The 25,560-nt window shown below is 55.9% G+C and overlaps 1 protein-coding gene across 4 annotated transcripts in view; it reads left to right on the top strand.

Annotated features, from left to right (window-relative positions):
• The first annotated feature begins 227 nt into the window (after nt 1-227).
• The window catches only part of PTPRU (protein tyrosine phosphatase receptor type U), a 78,007-nt gene continuing 52,674 nt past the window's right edge, over nt 228-25,560 (top strand). For all 4 annotated transcript variants that reach the window (XM_030038909.2, XM_030038910.2, XM_030038911.2 and 1 more), the window contains exons 1-2: nt 228-353; nt 18,158-18,286. In XM_030038909.2, the coding sequence (XP_029894769.1) occupies nt 281-353; nt 18,158-18,286 (202 nt within the window). In that variant the 5' untranslated portion in view covers nt 228-280. The remainder of the gene's footprint in view (nt 354-18,157; nt 18,287-25,560) is intronic.

The raw sequence follows: 25,560 nt of genomic DNA on the forward strand, positions 1-25,560 counted from the left end.
GGCGGCCGGCAGGGGGCGCCCCCGGCCCGCCCGCTGTGGCGGCGGGGTCGGTAGCGGTGGCGGCGGCGGCGGCGGCGGCCAGTGGGGCCCGCGCGGCGCTGACGTCAGGGCGGAGCGAGCCGCCGCCGCGCGGCCGCCGCTATTTGAGGCGCGGGGCGGGCGCAGCGTGCCCCGCTGCGCCGCCGCGCCGGAACCGCGGGCCCGCAGGCGGCGGCGGCGGCCCCGGCCCCGCCGCCCCCCCTCCCCCCCCCCCGCCTCCCCTTCCCGCCCCGGCCGCACCATGCGAAGCGCCCGGGCGCTGCTGCTCGCCCTCGCCCTGCGGGTCTGCGCGCTGGACACCGAGACGCCCGCCGGTAAGAACGGGGAGGGGGGGGGGGTACGGGGTGTGTGCTTGGGGAGGGGGGGGGGTGTTTGCTCGCTGTGTGGGCGCTTGCGAGCTCGGGGCGCGCTCCCCCGGCGCCCTCGGCGGTGGGGCAAGGCGGGGGGTCCGCCAGCCCCGGTGCAAGGCGGCTCGCTGCCCGTCCCGCCGCCGGGGCTTCCTCGGGGCGAGCGAGCGGCCGTCGAGTTCGGGGACGCCGGTGGCCGGAGCCCGGCGGAGCGCGGCCGGACGGGCTGGGCTGCACCCTCGCACCCCGCGTCTGCACGGCCGGAGCTGAGCACGGTGGCCGCCGCTCGCTCTCCGGTACCGGGAGCCACCTCCATCCCTCCTCCGTCCTCCTCCCCTCCCGCTGTAACCCCGGGAAGGAAAACTTCACCCCGGCGGTAGCGGGGGTTCGCTTGCAACGGGAGACCTGCCAGGGTTTTAGCGGCTCAGCCGAGGAGCGGCCGCGGGGCTGGCGCACCGGGGGGCTGGCGCACCGGGCATCGCCCGCCGCCGTCGGGAGCCCGGCGAAGCCCCGCTGCAGCCCCGGGCGAGAGGCGGCGGGATCCGAGTTATTTATTTGCAAACGCCTGCTCGGCCCGGGGGGTGCCGGGGGGGATTTGGGGACCCTTCGGGAGGAGCAGGTGACGGCCGAGGCTGCTCTCAGGTTGCAGCCGCCCCCGGCTCTCTTTATGTCACGGGGATATAATTAGAGTTTTACCAAAGCACGATCGACTTATTTATTTATTTTATTTTTTAAAACTTATTTTATTTTTTTTTCAATTTTTTTTTTTTTTTTTTGCTCCATCCCCCTGAGCATTTCAGCATTGAGACCTGCCCCCACCCTGAGAAGGAGCATGGCCTGACCCTGAAAACAGGGGCTGGGGAAAGGATAAAAAGCAGAGGCGAGGTGTGGGGGGGGACAGCTCTCTCCCGACCCCATTGGGAGGCAGGAATGGGGCTTGGGTGCTGCGGGGTGGGTGAATTTGGGGTTCCTGAGGAGCTACCAGGGGCTGTGAGTGCTTTTTGTGGAGGAAACTGAGGCACAGGAGAAAAGGGAGCTGTTGCCTTGCTCCAAAGGGACGTCAGTGCTGCAGCCTCCAGCTCTTGGATGATGCTCTGTGCGTTAAGGTGTATTTTTGCCTGGTTCTTTAATTTTTTTACCTTTAAAAGGAAGCAGCTCACCTGCATGCAGTCCCTATGTTGGTGCATTGATTTTTTTTTTTTTTTGGGGTAGTGGCCTCTCTCCAAAAATTATAAATAGTGACACCCATCAGCAGAAAGCAAAATAAGGCTGACCTGTGCGGTGGGGGGGATGATGGATGGGGGGGAATACAAAGCAGCTGAGGCTCCCCATGGCTCATGCAAGCTGGAGGAGATGGGAGGGAACGGACTTATATTTTGCTGGGGCAGCTGGAACAGGGATAGACGTGTGCTGGGGTGCGGGGAGATGCTGATCTGTGTACGGAGCAGCCCTGTGCTTCAGGGCAGAGCAAGGAGGCAATAGGGAAACTGAGGCATGCAGCTGGTGATGGATTTACGAGTCCTCTGCCAGAAGAAGGGGCTTCTCACCCCCCCCCCCCCCCCGCCCCGGGTGTCAGACGGGGGATCTTGAGCTGTGCTGCTCCCCAGTCCTGGGGTGTGCATCTGTCTTTGATGGCCATCACGGCTGAGCCACAGCAGCGTGTGAGGGGCTGGAGGGACAGTAGTGGGGACCTGGAGCTGCTGGCAGTGGAGTGGGGCTGGGGGGACTTTGTGGGGAGACTCCCCCTCCCAAGCAAACCCTTTCCCCTCTGTGGGCTTCCTTCCCTGCAAGATGGCATTTGCAAAGAGCAGGATCGATCCCGCTTGGGTGTAAATCAGGAGCATGTTTATTCCAGTGTTTCTCCTGGTAGATGCAGAGCAGGCTTAGCTCCATGGTGGAGCTGAAGCGGCTGGGTTCGGCTGGAGGCGAGGGGTCTGCTTCCAGCCCCCGGCTCTATTGCAGGCTGCTTTTTACATGAATACCGGCGTCTGTTCCTGCTGATGTGGTTTGGCTGGCTGTGGGGACGTTGGCTGGCTGCGGGGACATCACCCGGCTCGTCCCTGTGAAGCTCGGGGCTGCATGGCAGGCAGGGCTGGTAAAAAAAAAAAAAAAAAAAAAAAAAAAAAAAAAAAAATTTAAGCTGGCTGCATGGGCTTTGGGGTAACCCCGAAGCCAGTCACGGGGAGGACCAGCTGCTTGGCTCTGTGGGTATTTGGAAGATGGGTGGTTTTCTTGCTGCTCTTTTGCAAAGAAGGGGTGTAGTGTGATCCCTTCTACAGGTCGGGAAACTGAGGCACGACATGCCCGTGCCCGGCTGACCTCAATGAGCAAGTGGCTGAGCTGGGAAAGAAGCTGGGTGCCCTGGTTGCAGCCTCCCCACCGGCTCAGGATGCTGTTTGCTCTTTCCTGGAGCATGCAAACTTTTGCAATTCATTAAGATTTCACAGCGACTAAGCTGTTGGCGCATGTCTGCATTGTGCTTGTCATGGAGGGGGCCAGGGTGGTGTTGAAAGGCACTTGCTGACCCTCCAAAACCAAGTGGTCCCTTGTGCTCTTACGGTGTCAGCTGGCTGTGACAGGGACCTGTGAGTTGTCACTGGTGTGATTTGCCAGCCTCACCTTTCCTCTCTGGGCTCTTTGCAATAAAACATGGAGCTTTTCCCCTTGCTAAAAGCCTCCGACTGGGAGCAGGCTGGCTCACAGGGCTCCAGGCTGGGCCGTGAGGCAGCGGGTTTTGCAGGCGCAGCTCTTTTTCCTCCTCCTTTTGCCTTCCCCTGCTAGGAAAGGGTACAGCTCCGCTCCTCTGTATTGCACCCATGAACCCTGAAACTTCAGCAATAAGTTGCTCTCCAGGTGTACCCCAGCCTGTCCCCCCCCCCCCCCCCCCCCCCATGCTCCTGGGCTGTTTTCCGACAGCGCTGGCAGTGGGGACGCACGCCTGCAGCTGCTGGCGCTGCGTGGCACTCCTGCCGTAATTATGCGGAAGCTGTTTGCACTTGGGTTTGACTGCGTTAGCAGCAATTAAGCAAATAAAATATTTGGGTTTGGAGCTTCAACTTAGGAGGCTGGTGTTGCCAAAGAGCCCCGTACTGGGGTTGGTGGCGTCTCTGGTGGTGCTAGGACTGGTTTTGGGGGGAGCTGGGGGGGGGGGTGGTTGCTGGTTGTGTTGGATGAGCCCCTTGCTGGGGGCCAGGCAGGAGGGCTGGGGCAACCCGAGGGTCCTGTCACCCCCTTGGGACGGCCCTTGCAGGCTGGCAGGAGGAGGCACGGGTGACCCCAAACCTGTGGCGGCTGTGTTTGTCTCGGCCGAGTGAATGGGAACGGCCGAGCAGATGCCGTCCCCAGGGCTGGCATTGGGGTTGGGGAGCGGAACAAATCAGCCTGGCGTCCCCTCGCCCCGGCCGTCAACCGCAGCATCTTCATCAGTGGGGGTCACGGGGGGGATGCTCGGAGGAGCGGGGAGGGTGAGGGATGCTGTGTCTGTGCATCCCAGCACCGGGGCTGGGTGGGGGGTTCCAGCGGGGGGCTGTCCCCGGGGGCTGCAGGGATGGGTGCTGCTGGCAGCCCCCTGCACCAGCCCCGGGGTGCTGGGGATGGGGTCGGTGTTTTGTGCTCTCCGGGTGCCTGATCCTGCTCTTCCCAGTGCTTTGCCCAGTGTTTATTTCTCTCCACCTGGCTGCCGATGGGCTCTCCCGTGCCAGGGCATTTCTTTCTCCCCACCCTGCCTTCACCAAGCACACAAAATGTGCAAGAGCGTTACATTTTCCTTGTCAGCTTGTTTCAGGCTTGGATTCCCCCCCCCCCCCCCCCCCCCCCCCCCCCCCCCCCCCGGCCTGTTCTGCTGTGCCAGGGAAGAGTCTCTTTCTCTTGCTTGCTCCTACGTGTGTGTAAACACCCCCACAGGCTCCTGCCTGGGGGATGCTCCGGAAAATCCTGTTGATGTGCCCAAGTGTGCCCAGGGCAGAGGTTTTCTGCTCCCAAGCCCTTGGCTCTCCAGTGTCCCTTCTCCATACACTTGGAGCATCGTGGATCTTCACCACCCGTGGGGGTGAAGCAAAATTTAGGGATGTTCTGCATGATGCTGATGCTCCTGGATGCACCTCTGGCTCTGCGGTGGAGGGTGGCAATGCCAGTTCCCCCCATTGCAGTTGGGTTTGCTTCATTTTTGCCCTCTTTTCCTTGCGCCAAAACTCCTGTTTCGTGTTTTTCCTCTGGGTGCTTGGACCTGCCCTGGCCTTGGGAACAGGGATCCTGGTGAGTCACCTCCTGGCCCGAGCTGCGCATTTTTCCCTTTGTTATCCAAACTAAGACAAACCAGCCCCGCTCCAGCTTCCCTGGGAGCTTTCACAGAGCAAAGTCCAGCAGGATCAGGGCTGCTGGGGGAGCAGGGACACCTCCTAGAAGACAAGGGCAGATGCTTGTCGGTGGCTTTGACCCCTGCCCTGGGCTGTGACAACCTCCCTGCTGCCTGTTGATGTTGGTTTTTTCCCTGACTGCACCCGGGATGGAGCTTTTCCGTTTCACGCAACCCATCACCCTGTCCTCGCTCTGCAGAGGGGCTGAGAGCCCCGAGCACCCCAAAACACCCCATAAAAAGCCTCTTCTGGCTGCAAACCCCCCCCCCCCCCCAGGCATTTGCTGCTTTGCTTTTGGCAGTCGTGCAAGGGTTAAGTGTGAGGGGCTGGCAAGGCAGAGACAGGTAAATCCCTGCTGCATGCTCAGAGCCGGGAGGTAGCACAGGCTCTGGAGAGCCTTATCGACGCAGCCCTGCCATCTGCCTGCTTAAACCTCCATAAATAAGCTTTTTAATAATCTATTATTAACATGCACTATAATTGTCTTATTAGACATGTCTGGGAACCTTTAGTTACTGCGTGATTAAATGTCAAGATTCCCAAACCTCTTTTCCCTGATGGCAGCTTGGGATTTGCTTTGCAGCTTTCCTTGGATCCCGCTTTCCCATTCCAGGCTGGAGACCTCCCCACCTTATACTTCGGGAAACTGAGGCTTTCTCCTCCGGACAAGGAAGATTCCCAGCAATTAGTCCCCGGGAGCTAATTGCCTCCTTGTTGGCAGCCTTAAAATAAATAAGTCCTGGAGATGGAGCTTTTTCTTTCCGCTGCAGGTGGCCTGGCAGAAGCTGCTGCTGATTTTCCTGGGATGGATGCGGGTGGGAGATGGGATGGGGGAGAGGGGGGTGCCAGCCTGCGGTGCCCTGGCCTTCCCCGGCTGGAGGGGTCCTGGGGACACGGGACCTGCTCTTCCTTGCCTGGTGGAGGGCTTCTCTGCGGAGGAGGAGAGGAGGGCTGTGGAGCTGGCGGGTGCTGGAGGGACTTCCCTGGTTTGTTCCCTGAGCTGTTGTTTTTCCCCGGCCCTGGGAGCGGTTTCTTCTACACCCTCTGCCTGCACTGAAAGCCAAAGTCCAGCTCTGCTCCAGCTGCTGGAAAGCAAAGGCAGAGCCCCTGCCTGCAGGGGCAGCCCTGTCTGTCCTGTCCCCCCTAGCTGGCACTGGCATGGGGGGGCCTGTTGAGCTGGTATTTGTTGGTTTTGTGTGGGTTTTGGTTTTTTTTTTTTTTTTTTTTTTTTAATGTTAGGAGTGGTGTTCCTGCTTTCTGAGCGGTCGTTGGCTGCAGCTCATCCCCTGGCTGCTTTCGTGCTCCTCTGGGTCCTGCCTGGGGTGTCACAGCTCTGGTTTGCAGCACCCACCTGTGCCTGGGTGCTGGCCTGGGGGGGGACATGGATATCCTGGGGTAGCCCATGGGTTTCCTACAGGTTTAAGGGGCTCAGGCTTTGCACCCCTATTTCTCCCACCCAGAGACCAAATCCAAGCGTGGATTGTGGCAGCTGCATGCTCTGTGAGCCAAGATGGGGCTGTCCCCATCTTCTCTCCCTGAGCACCTCTGCCAGACCCCAAATCTGGGTGCCGGTGCTCTGCTCGCTGCAGGAGCAGGGCGGCAAAGCTCCCCCTTCCCCCTGCTCCCCCCTTGCTGTGGGGCTGCAGGGGGTGCGGGGCCCGATCCTGTGGGGTGGCCGGCCATCGGGGTGCCTGAGCAGCCGCTCGCTCTGAAGTGGAGGCAAGGCTGCAGTGGGAATGCCAGGAGGGCGATGCTCCTGTGGTTTCGGGTTCAGTGGGGCCGTGGGGTCCCGGTGCGTGACCCCCCCTGTGCCTGGCAGACTCACAGCTGGAAGGAGCCTCCTGACTGGCATAAATTTGTTGTTTCCTGACCTTCCTGCTCCTCACAGTGCTCCAGATGTTGAAGAAACAGAAGCTGGGTGAGGGTTGGTGGGTGCTTGGCACCCCTCCTGCACCTGGCTTCTCCCTCAGTGTCCTGCACTGGGTCTGGTGGCCCCAGCTTCGTGAGGGGGGGCTTTGCTGGGCAGTCCTCTTGCTGGCAGGGGGAGTGGGGACACGCTGTCTGCCGTGCACCCTGCTGCCTGGGGACCCCTCTGCCTGCCCATCTGGGGGTGGGCTCTGACCATGGGCAGGCAGGGGGCTGGAGAAACTGCCCCCCATCCCAGGTGGGGATGCAGTGGCAAGTGAAGCGTTGCACCCTCACTGCAGCTGGGGGGTGTAAATGTGTTGCAGCCAGAGCAGCTCTGAATATTTTTGTCATACACTATTTTTTGTTGTGGTTTTTTTTTTTTTATTGGCTTGAAAAATATTGGAGAATTGCCCATAACAGGGTAGTTGTGCTGGTGCAGACCTCCCCGGCTCCCTGTGGCTGCAGCCCCCCTTGGCTGCACGGGACTGGCAGAGGGTCCATCCCTCCCCACTCCGGGGCTGTACTGGGCTCTGCCCCAGTGTGGCACCCACTGGGTGCTGGGGACTCCCTTGCTCTGGGGAGCCCTACATAAGCCAGTGTTTACTGGCTTTGACTTCCTGGACACCCCCCCACCGTGGATAAGACCTTTCTTGACATCGTTAAGTTAATCAGGGTTGTGACCGGGATGCAGCGGCTGGCTGGCTTGAGGTGCTCTGAGCTCTCCCAGGACAGAACGAAGGGATGGGGACACTGATGACCTGATATGTCTTAACGAGGCCACTGTCCCTGTGGCTGTTTTCGGCGCCTGCGGGTGACCGCGTGTGGAGATGAGCCACGGCAGCCCCTGGGCATTTGAGCCTGGCGTGCTGCTTCATGCCGGAGACCTTCAGCCTAATTAGCCTAGCCGAGGGGCAAGTGCTGCTCCGGTCCAGCGTGCTTCATCCCGCAATCAGGCCATCAGCTGCTGGATGGGTCACCGGGAGGAGGATGTCACTGGGAGGTGAGCAGTGGCTGGTCTGGAAGGGGAGATGAAACTCTTGCTGCAGCCCAGCCGCTCCCCTGGTGCGGGGGGCTTGTCTTTGGGGTGCTGCCTGGGGGTTGTCTTGCTGTCCGATGGGAGATGGTGGAAAATGGCTTTTTCTCCAATGGGTCAAAGGGGTTGGAGCATTGTGGCCGCTCACTTACGGAGGTGAAGGCAGGTGGAGGGCTGGACTATGGACAAACTGCGTTTCCTTGCTCGGATGGATTTGGAGGTGGCTGGGGAGCTGCTGTGGTTTTGGGGATGCTCTGCAGGGCTCCTTGGGGTGCAGCCCTGTCCCATGCCGTGTAGCCCCAGTGCCTTGGTTCTCCCCTGAATCTTAAGCCCTGATGGTGGAGGGTTCTTAACAACACGGATTTTAAAACCTGGGCAGCAAATCCAGGCAGATCCATCCAAGGATGGTATCTCCTCCGAAGCCCTTTCCCTGCTGTTGGCAGCCCACCCATGGGGACAGGGACCTGTCACGGGGCAGGGCAGCCCCACGCACCCTTGAGTGCCAGGTCCTGGGTCACGCAAAGCTCCTAACCCCCAGGCAGCACATCCCTGCCCATCAGCAGAGGCACGTTAACACCCTGCGTAATTAGCAGAATAAATGTTCTTCGCATAATCACTAGGTGCTGCAATTCAGCTAATTGAATTAATGGAGGTGGGTGATCCCTGGTCACCCCCACGGCACCTCCAAGTTCCTGCTGGGACGTCTAGTTCTGTGGTTTTGGTGGCAATGGGGCACCTGCCTCCGCACACGATGGAGGTGGATGCTGGAGCTTTCCAGGGTGTTTTTGGGGAAGGAGCATCTCGGGGGTGACTTTTGAAGCCCTTCCAGTGCCAGGGCCGGCTCTGGCCTCTCCCCATCGGGATGGGGATGTGGTGCAGGTTTGGCTGCTGCCCAGCTCAGTCTTTTCCCAAGGACTGTCCTATTCCTGCTTTTTTTTTTTTTAAACTGTATTTTCAGCTGTCTGCTGACTGATAATGTCCCATTGATTTTCTGCAGCCGGCAATCAGCCTGCTTTCCTTGGATTATAACAATATCAAACTAAAGCAGCGCATCTCTGCGTTGGGCTGTTTTTGTTTTTATTAGCTGAACTTTTTATTTAGTATCTTACCTGGCCTCCTGTCTGGGCAGCTGCTGCTCACCGTGTCCAGCTCTCAACGGCGTTTCTCAGTGCAAGGGGCTGTCTCCTGCCTTTCCTCCCACGGGAGGTGACTGGGTGTCCTGCTTGGGCTGGGTCTGGTGGCTGCAGCCGGTTGGGGATGGGAGCTGGGACCCAGCTGGGGGGCAGGATGTGTGCGGGGAGGAGGTTGCAAGGTGCTGCACGTTGGGGTTGCAAGTTGCTGCGTGCACTTTCAGTGAGCACAGCTGCAGGGTCTCTTCTCTGGCCACCCATGCGCTCCACCAAATAATTTTTTAGTTATTGCTGCATAATTAGTGTAATCCCAGAGTTTTTAGTGCATGACCAGTACGTGTGCTGGCATGGGCTGAGGATGCTGCAGGTCAGCCCCGCTGTGGGGATGGGGGCAGCTGGGGGACATGGCAGTGGGGCAGGGGGGGAGCACAGTGCCTTGGTCAAACTGTCTGCCCTGAGCCAGGGCTGCAAGTGGGGTCCCCACAGGGCCATGCCCGGGCCTGGGGGGAGTAGTGGGAGACCCTGTCATGGGTGGCTGTGGGATGGGGGGGGTGGGAGATGCTCGTGCTGGGATGGGGACGAGACAGTGATTGCGTCTTGCAGGAGCAAGAAAAAAAAAAAAGTTGGGGAAGGAAATACCAGGAATAAGCCTTTGGGTGTCCAAAATGGTAGAATGGTGGCAGTGGGGGGGGTTAGAGGAGTGGGGTCTCCTGTGATGAGAGCTGCTGTGGTGGGGGAGATTTTGGGGGGACTGAAGGGAGTGCTGCAGGCGAGCTCCCCTGCCCAGCGTGCTGGCTGCTCGGCAGCAGTTTTCCTTTCCCTGGAGCTGGGCGGAGGGTCCTGAGCCTTCCCGCGGGGGATGTGGTGCAGGCGGGTGCTGCGGTGGGGCTTGCTGAAATTCCAGCCTTGGAGGGGGTCTCCAGGCTCACGGGGGGGGGGGGGGGGGGGGGGGGGCGATGCCTTCCCCTGCCTGGCTGGAGAGGGGCACCCCGGCAGGGTGGGTGCAGAAGGAGGACAGGGGTTTTGGGGTGCTCCCGTGGGGCTGGGGAGCAGGTCCCTGTGCAGGAGCGACCGGGGAAGAGGGAAGGAAGGAGTCGGGATGCTTGATGTACCATGCACCCTCTCAGCTGCCAGCGCCGTCCGTGAATCCATCCTGCGCCCTGGCTGTTGGCCACGAGTTCATCTCGTGTGACCAAACTCAGGGTTTTGCTGTTGGGGACATGATTTCAAACCCAGCGGTTCCATGCACCAAGTCCGCCAGCTCTCAGCAGTGCAGCAGCACCACAGGGACCCTGCCGGTGCGGTGCTCCTGCCTGCCTGCTCGCCCCCGGAGCTGGAGAAGTGCAGGGGGTGGGTGCCTGCCTGCATCTCAGCTGAGTTTTTATAGGACCTCTGAAAATAAAGGAGGTGGGGATGGACTTTGAGCAGGTTTCCAGAAAAAAGGGAAATTTGATTTTTTTTTTTTTTTTTTCCTGACCATTTGCAAAGCAAACCTGGCTTCACAGCCGGTGCTGCCAGCGACAGAGGGGAGGTATTAAAAGCAATAAATAAGCTGTTGAGGAAAGGTATCTGCGGGCTTCTGTGACTCTGGATTTACAATGTGTTGTCCCCAAGTGCCGGCTGCTTTTTACATCTAATGCCTGCACCCGGGGGACCTGAGGAAATTATCTGCCTGGTTAAAAGAGATTTTAACCTCTGGGAGCACTGGCTGGCACTGGGATGCTGGTGGAGACCCCCAGATGAGTTTGCTGGAGCTGCTGGTTTTTACTGTGGCCTGGGGGATGGATGGATGCCCGAGCCAGCACCCAGCATGAGTGGCTGAGCCCAGCTCGGGGACTGGTAAAAACATTCCTGTTGATGGGAGCTTTGGGCTGGATTAGCCGTATCCCCGCCTTTGCCTGGCTGAAGGGCGCCTGGCTCTGGCATGCTCCTCGAAGCCATGACACGGACTCCCTGGGTATGGAGTGCCTTTTTATTCTCCCCATGGGGACTTCTGCTGGTGGCAGTAACCTCCAAGCAGATCCTGTCTGTCTGTCTGCCCCCCCGCCATTTAATAGCAAAGGGTTTAGCTGAACCCATGCCTCCCCCAGCGCTGGCAGCTGGGCCCGTGCATGATTGATTTGCCCACGTCAGCCGCATCGCCACCTTTAAACCTTGATGTCAATCTTCCCACGTTGCTTTTCCCAGCTCTCCTGGTGAAATGAAAGGAGGAGGAGGATATCGACCTGGATTTTGCATTGCACCGAAACGTGCTTCTGCTCTGCCCCAACCTTCCTCCCTGCTCCTCTTCCTCCCGATCTTATTTTCCCCAAGGACTGGGAAGCAGATGCTGGGCACAGTGGGGACTGTGGCTGGTTTTGCTGTGTGAGGGCTCTTCGGCAACGCAAGCGGCTCCCTTCTTCGCCTTGAAAGGCCATAAATAACCTGGCTGAGCTGCCTCCCTGAGGCTCTGCCGGCACTGGCATGTGCTCCGTCACGGGAGGATTAGCCCACCGGTGTGCTTTGCTCCTGCATCCATCACTGTGGAGAGGTAGTACCCGGAGGGTGAGAGGATGTGGTGCGGGGGAAACCGAGGGTTCCCCCCGTCTTTATCCCCTGCAAAATGGGGTTGGTTTGGAAAACTTGGTCTTTCCCATGATTTCTGCAGCAGGAGCTGGTTTTGAAGGCCCCCAAGGCTGTGGTGATGCTGCTGCCATGTCCTGGGGCAGCTGCTTTCCCTGTCTGAACTTATGCCAAGGGAGCGTCTCTGTGTCCTTGGGGGTTCCCCAAAAGCAGCATTTCACCCTTGGGGCTCATGGTCCTGGTCCCTCTGGGTCCATGGGCATAGGGGGTAGATAGCCTTCAGTAGGGCCATGGGGACCTGATGGTGATAAAGGAGCCAAGAGGAGAAAGAAGCTTTTTTGCCCCCTTTTTTTCCCTTTTTTTTCAACTTATTTTCACCTCCCCCCCCCCCCCCCCCCTTTTTTTCCCTCCCAAGGTGCCAGGTGGCTCCATAGCCCAGGAGCTGTAATTGCACAGTAAGCAATTGATAATGGCAGGATGGAGGTTTCCAAAGGGCTGCCTTGTTTTTCTTCCTGTGGAGTCAAAGAGGCAGCCCTGACTCTGTTAATTAAGTGATGGTTCATTATTAAAGCACTTGTGTTGCAGGTTAGTGGCCTCCTGGCCAGGGAGCTTGAGGGTGTTTCTGTGCTGCAGGACCTCTCCCGACTGGGGTATGTAAATAATGGAGAAAAGATACCGGTCCCTCCCCGGGGAGCAGCACTGGCCGGATCCAGGCTCTGCGCATGGACAGCACTTGGATGGGATGTTAAATGTACGTTTCTGCTCCGGCCGAGGGGCTGAAACCTCCTGGCTTGTGCCCCACAGCATCACTGCAGAACAGCCAGGGAGCTGAAATGCCTGGTTGCACCCGCATCGGGGTGATGCAGCACCCTGGTCCCGACGGTGCTGATCCCCCTGAGAGCTGCTTTGGGGGGTGGGGAGGGAAGGGGAGCTGCGTTTTGCAGCTGGATGTGCCCCAGGGAAGGACTCTCTCTGGCAAGATTATTTATTCCCCCTTTGCTTTTAAATGCATTTTCATGATAAGGTGATGGTTGGTGTACCTGGTCCTTGCACAAGCTGGCCCTGTGGCATTTCAAACCCTTCAGAGTTGTATTTTCCCAGTTGTATTTGCTTTTCTCAGGCTTGGGGATGCCTCTAATGAATCCACATCTCCCAATTGCCCTGTCTCCATGCCTGGGGTCTCTCGGAGGCTCCCGGGCCCGGAGCTGGGGCTGGGCACTCGCTGCGGGAGGTTTAATACCTCCATGGGGACCTGCAGGTAAAAACCATAAAGAGTCTTTAACAGGCCAAAAAAAAAAAAAAAGGCAGATTTATGTCTTCTGTAGTTGCTGGTAGACGGATATTGTTCTCCTAGTCCTGCGCTTTCCAAACACTGAGGTTATCAGGCATAAGTGACTTATTATGCAAATCCTCCGTCTTAATATCTGGCTGCTCTCTCCCTGGAATTGCATTGGCTAAACCCCATGCGTTATTGGAGCTGCTAATGTTTACACATTAGCTTCTTTGGCTAATATACAAGGCTTCAAGTTGCAAATTGATGTTTCTTACAGCTGAGCAAATTCTTTTTCTATTAAATGCAATATTTAAAATGATTTGGAGAAGCAAAACAAACTACTGGTGAGAATTTTAATGGAGCTGCTTTCCATATTCTTCTAATCAGCTTTTATCAGGGCCAGGAAATCAGTAATATTTTTTTAAACATTTCTATTTCACAGAAGTGGGGAACAGAGGAGCGGGGAGGGTATTTATTGTAATCTCCAGTGTGTGTAATGCACAAAAACACTTGCAGGTGCCTGTTGCGCTTGTGCCCCAGGCCCTCTGAGTATGCAGCGAAGCGGGGATTTAGCTCCCCTTTACCTGGACTAGAAGAGGTTTTCCCACTGCTGAGACCAAAACCCCAGGGTGTTTGGGTTTGGTTGGTGTTGGTGTGGAGCTGATGGGGGATGCTCTGTGCGGTGGGGGTCTCCATCGGTGTGAGATGCCGGGATGCTGCGGTGCAGGACCTGCTTTGTGTCTTGGTTTTCTTGCTGAGCTGGATTCCTTGGTGCTGCATCCCTGCCTCTGCGTGAGTCCTGGACCCCCATAGCATCGAGTCTGAGCCCCCCTGCAGATAGAAATGGGGTTTCTGATCCCTTATCCATTAATAACCTTGACCGGGAGCCTGTGGTATGGTGCGTAAGAGATCTTGCTGGATAAAAAGTGTATCTAATTTTAGATGAATTGCAATACGTGTTCCCTATCCTCCGTGTCTGCTGGCGCCTGGAGGAAAGCGGCTCCCGGCATTTCCTTCCCAGGGCACGTTCCCATAGGAGTGTTGTGCCGAGGAAATTGCCTTTAAATAGCAGCCGGGATCTGGGAGGTGGGAGGCTGGCTCGGCTCCGCAGGGGTGCCGGGGAAGGGATGGCACCTCGCCGGCATCCGCTGGAGCGGGGTTCTGCATCCCAGCAAACCCTGGCTCCCTGGGCTTTCCGCCGTCCCTGGGGGATGATGCTGGGCTGCTGGTGTTACGGGACTTCACCAAATCGCCCGTGTGCCTCATTTTCCCCATTTGCAGCAGCAGCATTAACCATTTATCCTATGTAAGGAACTTGATCCTTTGGTGCTCCAGGAGCTGCTGGAAAAGGCCAGGGATGAAAAATTAATCCTGACTCCAAAAGGTCACTTCTGTTAGCTTTCCTGGCTGGTGCCTGTGCCGTGTGTGGGGTGCTGGGGGCTTGTGCCCCCAAGCTGCTGCATCCCTGAAACGCCTTGTGGGGCTAATCCAGTCCTGGCTATAGGTCAAGATGGGAGCAAAATGGGCTTTTTCCCATCAACTGGCTTTGCTTTGTCCCAGACTGGGAGTCTTGGGTGCCCGCCCCAAGTTTCATAGCTCTGGGGAGCCTGCGCTTGCTGAAGTTTGGGTATAAAAACTTTTTTTTTTTTTAATAAAGCCTTTCCACTTTTTACTATGTTATTCCTGTAGCATCCCCATCAGATAACGCCCTGAAGGGTCTGGGCAGTGTCGTTATCCCCCTCGGGGTACGGGAGCGTGCGATCCCATCACGGATGGCGCTGGGCCGCCCTTTAGCGCGGGAGCCTTTTCAAGGCTGCTGGATAAAAGAAAAGAGAAGCCTGTGGAGCATGTCTCACAGTGCAGGAGGTTAAACAGAAAAGGTTTAAGTGTGTAATTAACTTTGAAGTGAGAGGAGCATAGACTTGGTGGATGAAAGAGCACTGGGCGGGCTGGTGGGCAGGCGGCCACATTCCTCGGTGGCCACTGAGATTTAATTAGATGCCGTCCATTGTACTTGGTTGGTTGGTTGGTCTTTCTTTTCCTCCCTCTTCTTTGCGAATCCTTCGTTCCTCCTCTCCCTGGCTTTCCTCCTCTCCATCCCTGGGGAGGGGGATGTTGGGTGGTAGCGGTACCCAGGAGGGATGCTGGGTGGCAGCAGTACCCATCTCCCTGGTGAATCCATTAAGCCACCTCTTCTTTTTCTTTCTTTTTAAAAAAAGATATGGTCCATCTGGTGTTTAAACCCCATATTAGTGCTCACCCCCCTGCTCCCCTCTGCCTGGGCACGCCCCGGTGTTGCAGTGGTACCCGGGAGGGATGCTGGGTGGCACCAGTACCCAGGGGGGATGCTGAGCAGCACCAGTACTTGTCTCCCTGGCAAATCCCTCAAGCCACCTCTTTTTTTCTTTCCTTTTTTAAAATTTTGGTCCATCTGGTGTTTAACCCCCATGTTAGCACTCATCCCTCCTCCCCTCTGCCCGGGCACACCACGGTGCCACAGGGATTTCGCGTGGGGTGTTTCGGGGGTATGTTTTGTCCTTGGCACAGGGTGCCTGTTGTGTTGGAGCAGGCTCTGCGTTTGGGGGGGGCTTAGGTGACTTTGGGGTGTTCAGATATCGTCTCGGAAGCCTTGCACCCCCGGGAGCAGACCGTCACACCCCCGGCAGTATTTTTAGCCACTCTTGCGTTTGAATCGCACCTCCCGCGCTCGCTGCCTTCATCTCACCGCCTGGAGCTGCTGTTACCCTGGCCTTGAGCCAGCACAGGGGCTGGGAACTGGGGGCTCCTTGTTTCCGCCTGGTGATTTTTTTTTTAGGGTGCATCCGGACCCGGAGTGGTCCCGGCTGGCTCCCACAGACCCCTTCCCACTGCTGTTAGCCCTTAGGGTGGGTATAACCATCCCTGTGCTGCAGGTGGGTATTTCAGGTTGCAGTCTCCCTGCCCTCCTTGCAAACATGTTGATGAAACCTTAGTTTTTGGAAAGTCACTCTGAGTTTACCCCCTCTGACTTTCCACGGCTGCTGGGGCACCCACAGCGACCCCCTCTGGAACTGGGATGTTGGCATTTAATTGCTCAGGTGTTAATTTTTATGACCCTATTAATCTTGTGATGGGGATGGAGAAGGGGCTGGAGGTCGAGCTTCTCCCCAGCCCTACCCTTGGATGGGGAGAGACGGTGCCATAATCATCCCATAGCTCATGGAAACCAAGGCTCTGCAAAACCTTTTTTATTTTTTCCCTGTGTATACAAATCATAGACAAATTTGTTGGTGAGATGGAGCGGCTGGTCAAGCCACCTTCGTTTTGCGCTGTGGATGGGGGGAGCGGAGGGGAGGGAAGGCTTGTGCAGGGAAAAGTCATAACAATAAACCTGTCTGAGGAGGGAGACGGATCGGTTCGGCCAGCTGTGCCTCTGCCAGCAAAATATCTACTCCACGTAATTGCATTTTAAGCTTCTGGAGCTTGGGCATCGTCTCGCAGGTGGCTGAGGATCTGGCCTTGGGGTTGAGGGAGCAGTGGGGAAACTAAGGCACGAGGCCAGTTGGTGCCAGTGGTTGCACTGGGGATGGCAGCGGGATGGGGGTGGTGGAGATGCAGCCCAGGAGGAGCAGGTTATGTCTCCCTCGATGTCATTAGTGGCTGGGAATAGTTTATTAGGGGTGAAGGAATCACCTTTCCCTGGGAAATGGGGCTCTACCAGCCTGAAACACTGTTTGTCTCCCCTCTGGTTTCTCAGACCAAAAAAAACCCCAACACTAAGAACAAATTTCTCCCTCCCAGAATATCCCGTTTCAGTAGATCTTGGAAAGAAACACTTGGGCTTTTTTTTTTTTTTTTTTTTTTAGTTTCTGACACTGTTTTATTTTGAATTTTTTTTTTTCTTCCTGGAAAATTTTGACAGATTTGTGCTTTTTCTCCCATTAGAAAGCGCAGCCAAGTTTCAGACTATTTAAAATCCGGCGCGGCTCATGGCGGGAGCCGAGGACTGGGGTCTGTGGTGCGGGGGTGCATCCGCACGTAGGCTGGGCAGACGCTCCATTTCAGGAAGGATTTAAGAAAACTGTGAGGTCCTGGAGCCTCCAGGCATATGAATAGGAGAGAATTTGCTTTTAGTTTTTAAAGAAATTTCTTGTGGTTCTGAGAGGAAAAAACCCCAAAACTTGGTGATGGAGCTGGAGTGTGCCCTTGCGCTTTAAAAACTGAGTGTAAAGGGGGGGAAAAGCCCCAGATATGTTCTTTCACGTGAAAGAATTGGGAATCATAATTTTCTGGGCATTTTATGGGCTTTTTTCCAGTGATTGGACTCGTGTTTGCACAAGTGATGCATCTGAGCATCCTCCGGCACGGGGAAGCACAACACATGCCGGCAGCAGTGAGGCCATTAACTGGCAAATCCCCGGGTGGCGAGGGGAATTACTGATGTAATTTGGGGATAAAATAGGAAAAAAACCAGAAGAAATAATCCCCTGGCCCAGCTCTGCTTTCATGCTGGCCCATTAGGGCATATTTGCCTTTGTTCGTTCTGCTTGCTCAGGGCTTTCTTAACGTGCCTGCCCTTGTCAGCCCAGGGGCTCGTATTAATTAGCGCTGGTGCCCTGGTCCTCTCGTAATCTGTGGGTTTAACGCAACAATAGGTCAGTGTTAAAGAACCAGTCTGGAACAGCCCCATGGGCAAAGCCAGTCCCAGAGCTCCAGGGTTTGGCTGGATGCGGGATGTGGGGGGGCTGGATGTGGGATGGGGGGCTGGATGCAGGATGGGGGGGGCTGGCTGGTGTCTCTGTGCTGTCTCTGTGTCACCTCAGTACGTGTGGGGACAAGTGGCCTGTGGGAATTTATTCCGATTCCCTGTGCTCAGCCGAGCACCTTGCGGACCGGGGAGGTGGTGTGTGGTTATTGCCTTTGCTCTTTGCAAAAGATAAAAAACAACCCCAAATCCCCAACAGATAAATGAAAGGGCTCAGAAGTGCCAGCCCATGGCTGGGGGGGGGAGTTGTTTAGTGATGCATTTGTAGGGGTGTGATTTCTGTGGGTTGTTGGAGGTCCTGGCTGAGACCTGCTGCTGTCGTGTCAGGCAATGGACAGACCCCCAAGAGCTCAAGGTCAAAGGCGGAGGGCTGAGGTCAAAGCAGGATTTTTGCAGGAGCCCTTGGGGTCTTGCAAATCCTTGTGTGACCGCCGCGTTCGAGTGCCTGTTTCTTGGGAGAAACCCCTCGTTTGGTGACTGGCCCCTGGGAAGCAAAGCTGGGAGCTGCATCCTGCTCCTGCGGCTGAGACCTCCCCGGGAACTGAGACCTGCCAGCTCGTTTCACTGGTGGGGGAACTGAATGGGAGAGATGGGGGATTAGCAGCAGACAGGACCATACCCTTGCTCACAGGTGCACATGGGGGGATGCCTGGGGTCTCCCTGTGTTTTTTGGGGGGGGTAGCATGCCATCCTGGCAGGGCTTTTGGGGTGGGACCAGCTGCTCTGTGGGGTCTCGGCGGGGGCTGACAGTTCTCTTTCTCCACAGCCGGCTGCACCTTCGAGGAGGACGGCGACCCAAACCAGTGCGAGTACAGCCAGGGTGAGGATGATGACTTCGGGTGGGAGCTTGTCCGCAGCTATATGATGCCGCATCTGACGGCTGACCTGCCTCACGGTGAGTCCCGGTCCCCAGTGGGGCCACGCTCGTGTCCCCGGGGACACCTGCCCCCAACCCACCTTGTGGTCCTGTACCCCAGAGCCGGACCACGTGGCTTCTCCTGGTTTAATTCCTGCGGTGTTTTAGGCTTGACTCGTCCTCGGTTTTGTGGGCAGGGTGTTGCTGTGCCTGCTGGCGAGGTGTGATGAGCTGTGTCGGTCCTCAGCGCGGTGAGGCGGGATCCTGCGTGGCCACGGGGAGGGTGTCGCTCGGGGATGGGGATGTGGGACCCTGCTGCTGCCTGGGGTGGGGAGAGTTTTTAACGGCACAGCAGGGACAAGGACATCGAATGGCTCTGGGTACCTCTGAGCCCCATGTCACTGCCTTGGTGGGGTGTAACCCCATGCCACCCCCAGTCCACCCTGAAAATGGCCCGGGTATGTATTTTTTGGAGCGGAAAGCCAAGATTTCCAGCTTTGGTCCCTCTGCACGTGACCTCTACCATGGCTGCGTTTGCTGCCCGCAGCCCAGACACCCCCAGCCCTGGTCCCTGGGCTGGCCGGGGGCTGCGTGGGGGATGTCCCCCCCACCACGGCACCTCCCTGCCTGCAGCAGCGGGGTGGCAACAGCTTGGGCAGCTTTCCACGCTTCCTGCGGGTCTCGGCAGCATCTCCGGCGATGCCAAATTCCCCATCTGGCGTCGAGCGCGGTATCTGCAGCTGCCGCCAGCCGGGATGCACCCAGATCCTGTCGTAGAGGGACACCTTCGGAGCCGCTCTCCCTGCCCGGGATCTGCAGCCGCTGCCTGCTCTTTCCTCGCTGGCGTGTCAGCTCATGCTGCTTTTCCAGGCTCATGAGAAATTCCCATCTCCAGGAGTTGTGGAAAAGAGGGAAAAAAACGTGTTTCTGGCTCTTGCAAGTGTGGGGAAGGGCTCGTGGCTGTGGGTTGGAGGCATCTCTGAAGTCTTGGGAACTGTAAGGAAGAAAATGCAAATGGACTTTTTTTTTCTTTTTTCTTTCTTTTTTTTTTTTTTTTTTTAAATCTCATTGCTTTTAAACGTTTTTTTTTTGTTATTTTCTGGGTCCAATTCCTCTCTGATAGCCAGGCTGGGGGAGCAGAGACAGCCAGGCAGCCATGGGGAGCTCCCCCTCTTCCACAAGGATGATGTGGGCACCATGCCTGGGTTGCTTCCAGCTCTGAACCATGTCCCACTGCGACCCCCTTGAGTTCCCCCTGTACACATTTCCTCTGTGAGATGCATGGGGCTCGAGATGCTCATTGGTTTTGGGACCTCTGGCTCCTGGCTCAGGTCCCAGTGCTCCAGCTCCTCCTGCCCAGCCTGGAGGTCAGGTCCCATGCTGAAGATGGGCAGAAAGAGAGGAGAGCTGGTTTAGAGCTCAAGAGGAAAAATGACTTTTTTTTTTTTTATTAAAACATTAACTGCTTTGTAGAAAACTCTTTACTGCTCCGTCAATCTGCCTCCAGCTGTTTATCTTGTGCCTTGTTCGTGCCAAGGCTTAATTTGGCTTTTCCCCTCCGCTAACTCTCTTCTTCCTTTACCTTCTCTTCCCATTGCCTTTTCCTTCCTTTCCTGTCCCCGCTGGCATGTCCTGGGCAATGGGCAAGGGCAGAACAACCCTTAGCCTGCCTGTAGGACTGCTGACAGATCCCCGTTCCTCCCTTGATGATTTTCCAAGTAATTGCTTTAAACTGAACTATCCCAATTTGTGTGTGTCCTGGGGGGGAGTTTCCCAGGGCAGTGAGGAGGGAAGCAGAGCTGGGGATTGAGGTGGCTCATGATGGGGGGTCTTAGACCTGTAATTAGTTGGTGTTTAATTTAAAATTATTTGTTTATATATTTTATAATGGTAATTAATTAAAATCTGCAGCAAATTGTCTGAGTGTAAAGCTTGGGGGCTTGCAGGGCGCTGAAGGGGTCAGGTGGAACGGGGCTGCTCTCTCCGCTTGAGGAAATAACTGTGGGTTAGCAAGCGATGGGGGCTTAAATGAATGCAAAGAGTTTATTTCTTAAACTCCGGAGTTGGTGGGGAAGTGGATGTAACCATCCCGGGTGGGATGCTGTGAGCATGGAGCATCGCAGGGTCCAGCCCCTGGACAGAACGCCCGTCCCTGATGCTGATTGACGACACCCAAAAAGGGATGCTCGTCCCCATAGCTGAGGGCTCCCCTAATGCCAGGTAGACACTGTTTGCTTGTGGTCTTGGGGCACCCAGCAGGTGCAGAGACCCCATTTTTGTGTAGTCTTACCCCGGTATGTGTGGGGAGCTGTACATGAGGCTCCTGCAGCCTTATCACCCCTCTTGTTCCCCCCCGAGCAGCTTGGTGGATGAAGAGTATTTCACAGCACAGGGGCCTCTCCAGGGAGCACTTTCCAAAGGAGTCTTGTGGTCTTAGATTAAAATGAGTTTTTATTGGAGATCAGCCAGTTTCAAGGAGCGTAGGATTTATTGGAGCGGATGCTGGCTGCTGGCCACCCGCCTCTACCTTTCCATCCCTCTTTCTTTTTGCTTTCTTGTTTGGTTTGGTTCCCCCCTCCCTTCCCTTCTTGACTTGTCTCTCTTTCACCTAAAGACGACAGATGGGTGTCTCCCATGTTGCAATTGTGATATTTTTTTTTTTTTCAGCTGTTTATTGTTGTTTTTTAAAGGAGCAGTTGCAGGGAGCCAGGTAGGGCAGGTGCGAGGCTGCACCATCACTGTGTCTGCACCAAAATAACTCTCCCTAGATGCTTTGGGTGCACTTTCCTCCTGCTCTCCCCCAAGCATTGCCTCTGCGTGCCAGGCTGGTCCGTACCTGCCTTCAGGCTGATGTGGGGCTCTGCAATATCTAGTCTCGTAGAAGTCCTGCTGTTTGAAGCTGGGGAGAGGAGGGACAGCGTGTGCCTTGTTCTGCAGCACCTGGCATTGCTGAGCACCCGCAGGGCTTGCAGGATGTGGCCGGATCCCAAAGCCCTTTGAGGAGCAGAGGACCAGGTGGTGAGGTGGGCCAGTAGGCAAGGATGGGGCAGGGGTGTGAAATCAGACTTGATTTTTTTTTTTTTTTTTTTGAGCTCCTGGGTTGAAACATGAGTTGCGGTAACTTAACATCAAAATAAACAAGGGTGTTTAGGTTAAGCCCTGTATGAATTTGGATGGGGCAGGTCCAGGATGGAGCACAGGGCAGAGCTGAGGTTGGGTCCCTTGTCCTCACCCCTGCAGAGATGCAGGGTGTCCCTTAGAGGACAAAGATGCTCTGTGGAGCTCCAGGGTCTCCCTGGGAGAGGTGCAGGCACCTTGTTTTGTTGCTGGTTGAATTCGCGTGTGGAAATTCAAAGGAGGTGAGTTGGGTTGGGAGAAACTGTGGCAAAAACTCCCCGTGGAAGCTGTGTGCCCTCCTGGCCCTCTGCAGCCCCATCTCAGGGACTGGAGCACCCAGGCTCCCCACTCTGCACAGCTGTACTCAAAAATACTGAAACATTGTATTTGGGGGTGTGTTTTCTCTTTAATGGCTTTTTTTCCTAGGTTTTCCTTCCAAACTCAGTGACACTAGAAAATCCTCCGTGAGTCGGAGTTTCTGTTCCCTGCTTGGCTCTTTCCTCTCTCCATGCACGGAGCTGCCGTCGTGCTCCCCACGCAGCTGCATCACGATGCCCTGGCACGGCTGTGTTGGGAGGTGACCGAGCCGTTGTTCCCACCCCGATGAGCTTCGATGTCCTTCCATCCCCTCTGAGGAGCCTCTCCTTCAGCTGATAGCTCTGGCACCGCTTCCCAACCAGCTCCTGCTGCATATCCATAAAAACCTTGAAAAATTAAGCCTGATTTTTGGCTCCTGGGGGAATTACACTGGTCTGTCCAAGGACCCTGTGGTGGTGGCAGATCAACTGTTGGTGATGGGGCTCCCCTGGGAGATGCTCGTTCTGGGCCTCGGCGCAGAAGCGGGGATAGGGTACCCAATTCCCGTGCCGGCTCTGATGGGTTGAGAAGAAGATCCAGCGCAGGAGGAGGCACCGTCGGGCTTCATCTTTCAAAGCGATTTATTTCCTGGAGGCAGATGCTGCAGAGCTCAGATCTGGTCCCCTGGCACCTCCTGGCTGGCAGTGCTGCCCTCTGCCTGTCATCCTGCCTGCCTTCTGCTGCCTTCTAATAGCTCTCTGGTGGTTTTTTTGTTTGGTTCTTTTTTTTTGGGGGGGGGGGGGGGGGAGATGGATGTGTTTAAATTTTATTTTATTTTTATCTCTTGGTGGTTTTGTAGGAGGAAAAACTCGGCAAGATGGGGAAGCGGTGGTGGGCAGGGGGAGCGGGTTCTTTTCTCCTCCTTGCTGGGCTGTTTTGGGTTTTTTCCCAGAGGGATGCAGGCAGCTGCAGGCAGGATCCTTGGGAAGGGCAGTGTGATGGGGAGAGCTGTTCCATCCCTGTGGGCGAGCTGGGCTTCAGTCTGAAGCAGGGGAGAAAATCCTTGGGAGCTCATTGCTTTTGGATTCATGGCCAAGGTTATCAGAGGTGCCGAGTTATCCTTGAAGAGCTGACCTGAATCCCAAGGAAGAGCTGTTGATCCCACAAGTGGGAGGATTCAGCTGGAGACCCTGCATGAGGACTTGCTGGGAGGGGTACAAGGCTTTCTGTGCACAGCCCCTCCGGGCTGATTTTGCAGCTCAACCCTCACCGTCGACTTTTGCGTAGCAAATTGATGGTTTTTCCTTGGGGAACATCGCTGGAAACTTGTTTCTCTTTTCATTTATTTGATTGAAATATTATTTAGTGCTTTTTGAGTCTTTTTCTTTTTCTCCACAGAGCACTGGGGCTAAAAAGCCCACCTGAAAACTAAAATTATATTGCTGCAGCTGAGCTGGGGGGGGGGGGGGGGGGCACACAGAGGGGCTGACTTGTTATTCATGGTGGCAAAGGGGGGTGACAGCTCACCTGGAGCAGCATCTCGATTCAAACTAACCTTAAATTGAGGATCAGAAGAAGGACTTACCAAGCGAAGCATGGTATTGATGTGTGCCCGAATCCCATCCTTTGGTTTGAAGTCTCAACTGGGGGATGCCCCGGGGCTCTTTCTGCAGCTCCCATTTCGTGGGAGGTTTGGAAATGATTTTTCCCCATCACGAGTTTTGGAGCAGATTTTTGCTGTGTAATGCCAACAATATGGACAGGGCTTTAAAATAAGCCCAGCTGTGCTGATGAGCTGTGATATTGCATCAAGCCTCCGGCTGCCGGGAGTGGTCCTGCCTGTCCCCAGTTGGCTCTGGGATGCAGCAGGGCTGGGATGCCCCCTCCATCCCCATCTCTGGCTTTGCTGGCAAGAATTAAGCTAAGCTTTAAAAACTGGAATTTGGCACTTTGTGTAGCTCTTGCTGCAGCTCTGCTCTTGCCCTGGCTGGGAAAGTTGCCGGATCCTGGTGGAAGCTGAGCACCCAGGGGTTGGGGGTGCAGGGGGGGGACCCTGGCAGCAGTGATGGATTAACAAGGAACAAATGGAGGGGGTCTGGGGGAACCCTAAGTCCTTGCTGCATCTCCCTGGGAGGGGCCATGCAGCTCCCTTGCTCCCTGGGTGCCCGGGAGCATCCTGAAATGATGGAGAGACCAGGGAGGAGCAGGTTGGTGTCCCGTGGGGTGGGTGGTGATGGTGTGTGTGCAGGCTGTCACCTCCTTGTCACCCTTTTGTCACCAGCTGGCTATCCTGCTGCCTCCTTGAGCTCCCCGTGCGCCAGTGCTGCTGGTGGGAGCACCCAGGCAGGGCTGTGCTGCCATTTCATTGGGGTGCATTAAAAAACCCCAGCAACCAAAAAACCTTACTGAAACCCAAAAACATCCCCTGCAAAAAAACCAAAACCAAACAAACCCAGGGGCTGCTAAGGGAGTTTGTAACCCCCAGCCACCTCTGTGCAAGAAGTTGCCTGTCCCAGGACCCTGTTTGTGCCAGGGGATGCTCCGGTGCAGGATGCAGCACCCCAACACGGGGACAGGTACCTCTGGTTCTTCTGCATTAAAAAAAAAAAACAACCCAACCTGTACCCTGGACTTGAAGCTGAAGCTGGGACAAATGACTGTTTGCGGCGGAGGAGGGTATAATTAGCACAAAAGTGAGCGGTGGGAGTCTGCTGCTTCTGACACAGCAACGCCGGGAAGAAAATTAAGGGGGGAAAATAGTGCACGGGGGAAGCCCTGCCAGATGAGCGATGTACTGGTGGATTGCCACCTGTTTGTGTCCGTGATCCCAGATGACCTTAATGGACATTCTCTGTCTTTTAAAATAACTTGTCAGTGGTCTAATTTTAGTCTTGGTCTCTTTATTTTGGTCCTCTGGCTTTTTATTTTTAAAGAGAGAGAAGGAAGAAGGGTCTGTGTTCATTAATGAGAGCCTGGCAGATTGAGCGGCCGGAGGTGGCTTTTGGGAGATGTCCCCTGGCATGGGGCAGGTCGGTGTTCTCTCTCAATGCTGCCGTTGCCTGGACCAAATGGAGCTGATCTTGTTAGTGCAGAAATAATTTTGCCGGGGGAAATGAGGGGAAAAAAAAAAAAAAAAAAGAGAATGAATATGGACATAGTGCCTTCCCCCTGTTGGTGAAACGCGGCTGTGCTTGACTCTGAGAAAAGAAATTGTTATCGTTTTATTTCACCCTGAATATCTGCCTGGAGGGGCTGGGAGCGCCAGGCAGCCATGCGGATCAGCGACACGGTGAAAATTTTGCTTTTTGGTGATTTCTTTCCCCACCCCGGCTCCCACCCCTGAAGGATGCACTGGAGGATGCGGTGCGGTACCTGGCAATGTGTCTCCCCAGCTGATGCTGTGACCCCCTGGGTGTTTTGGGGTCCCCCTATGCATTTTGGGGTTACCCCAGGCGCAGCTCCCAAATGCTGGGGAGATGGATGGGTGCCCCCTGCTATCCCCCACCACCTTCATTAGGCCTTTCTTGGTGCTGCTCGCTGGGGGCCGATGGGAGGAAAGCGCGTGAATTCGTTTAAATTAACCGGCGGTGAAAGCTATTAATAATTAAGCGCCTACTGTCAGGAAAACAATGGTAGACTTGAATAAATGGCCCAGCTTTGTTACTTACAGCTTCTGCCATTATTAAAATGGAAGGGATATTAATAATCCCCTCGCCTTTGGTGATGGGGAGGGTTTGGTAGGGCAGCTTCTAATCCGCCCCGTGTCCCGGCCCCACGGCCGTGTTGGATGGCTCCGGGAGCTGCCACGAAGAGCTGGGACTTCTGCATCCCCCTCCTGCCTCCAGACCGCCTGGGATGGAGCATGCAGGGCAGGGAAGGATGCTGCCTTTGGGATCCCC

The sequence above is a fragment of the Aquila chrysaetos genome, chromosome 16 (genome assembly GCF_900496995.4).
Source record: "Aquila chrysaetos chrysaetos chromosome 16, bAquChr1.4, whole genome shotgun sequence".
Lineage (NCBI taxonomy): Eukaryota > Metazoa > Chordata > Aves > Accipitriformes > Accipitridae > Aquila > Aquila chrysaetos.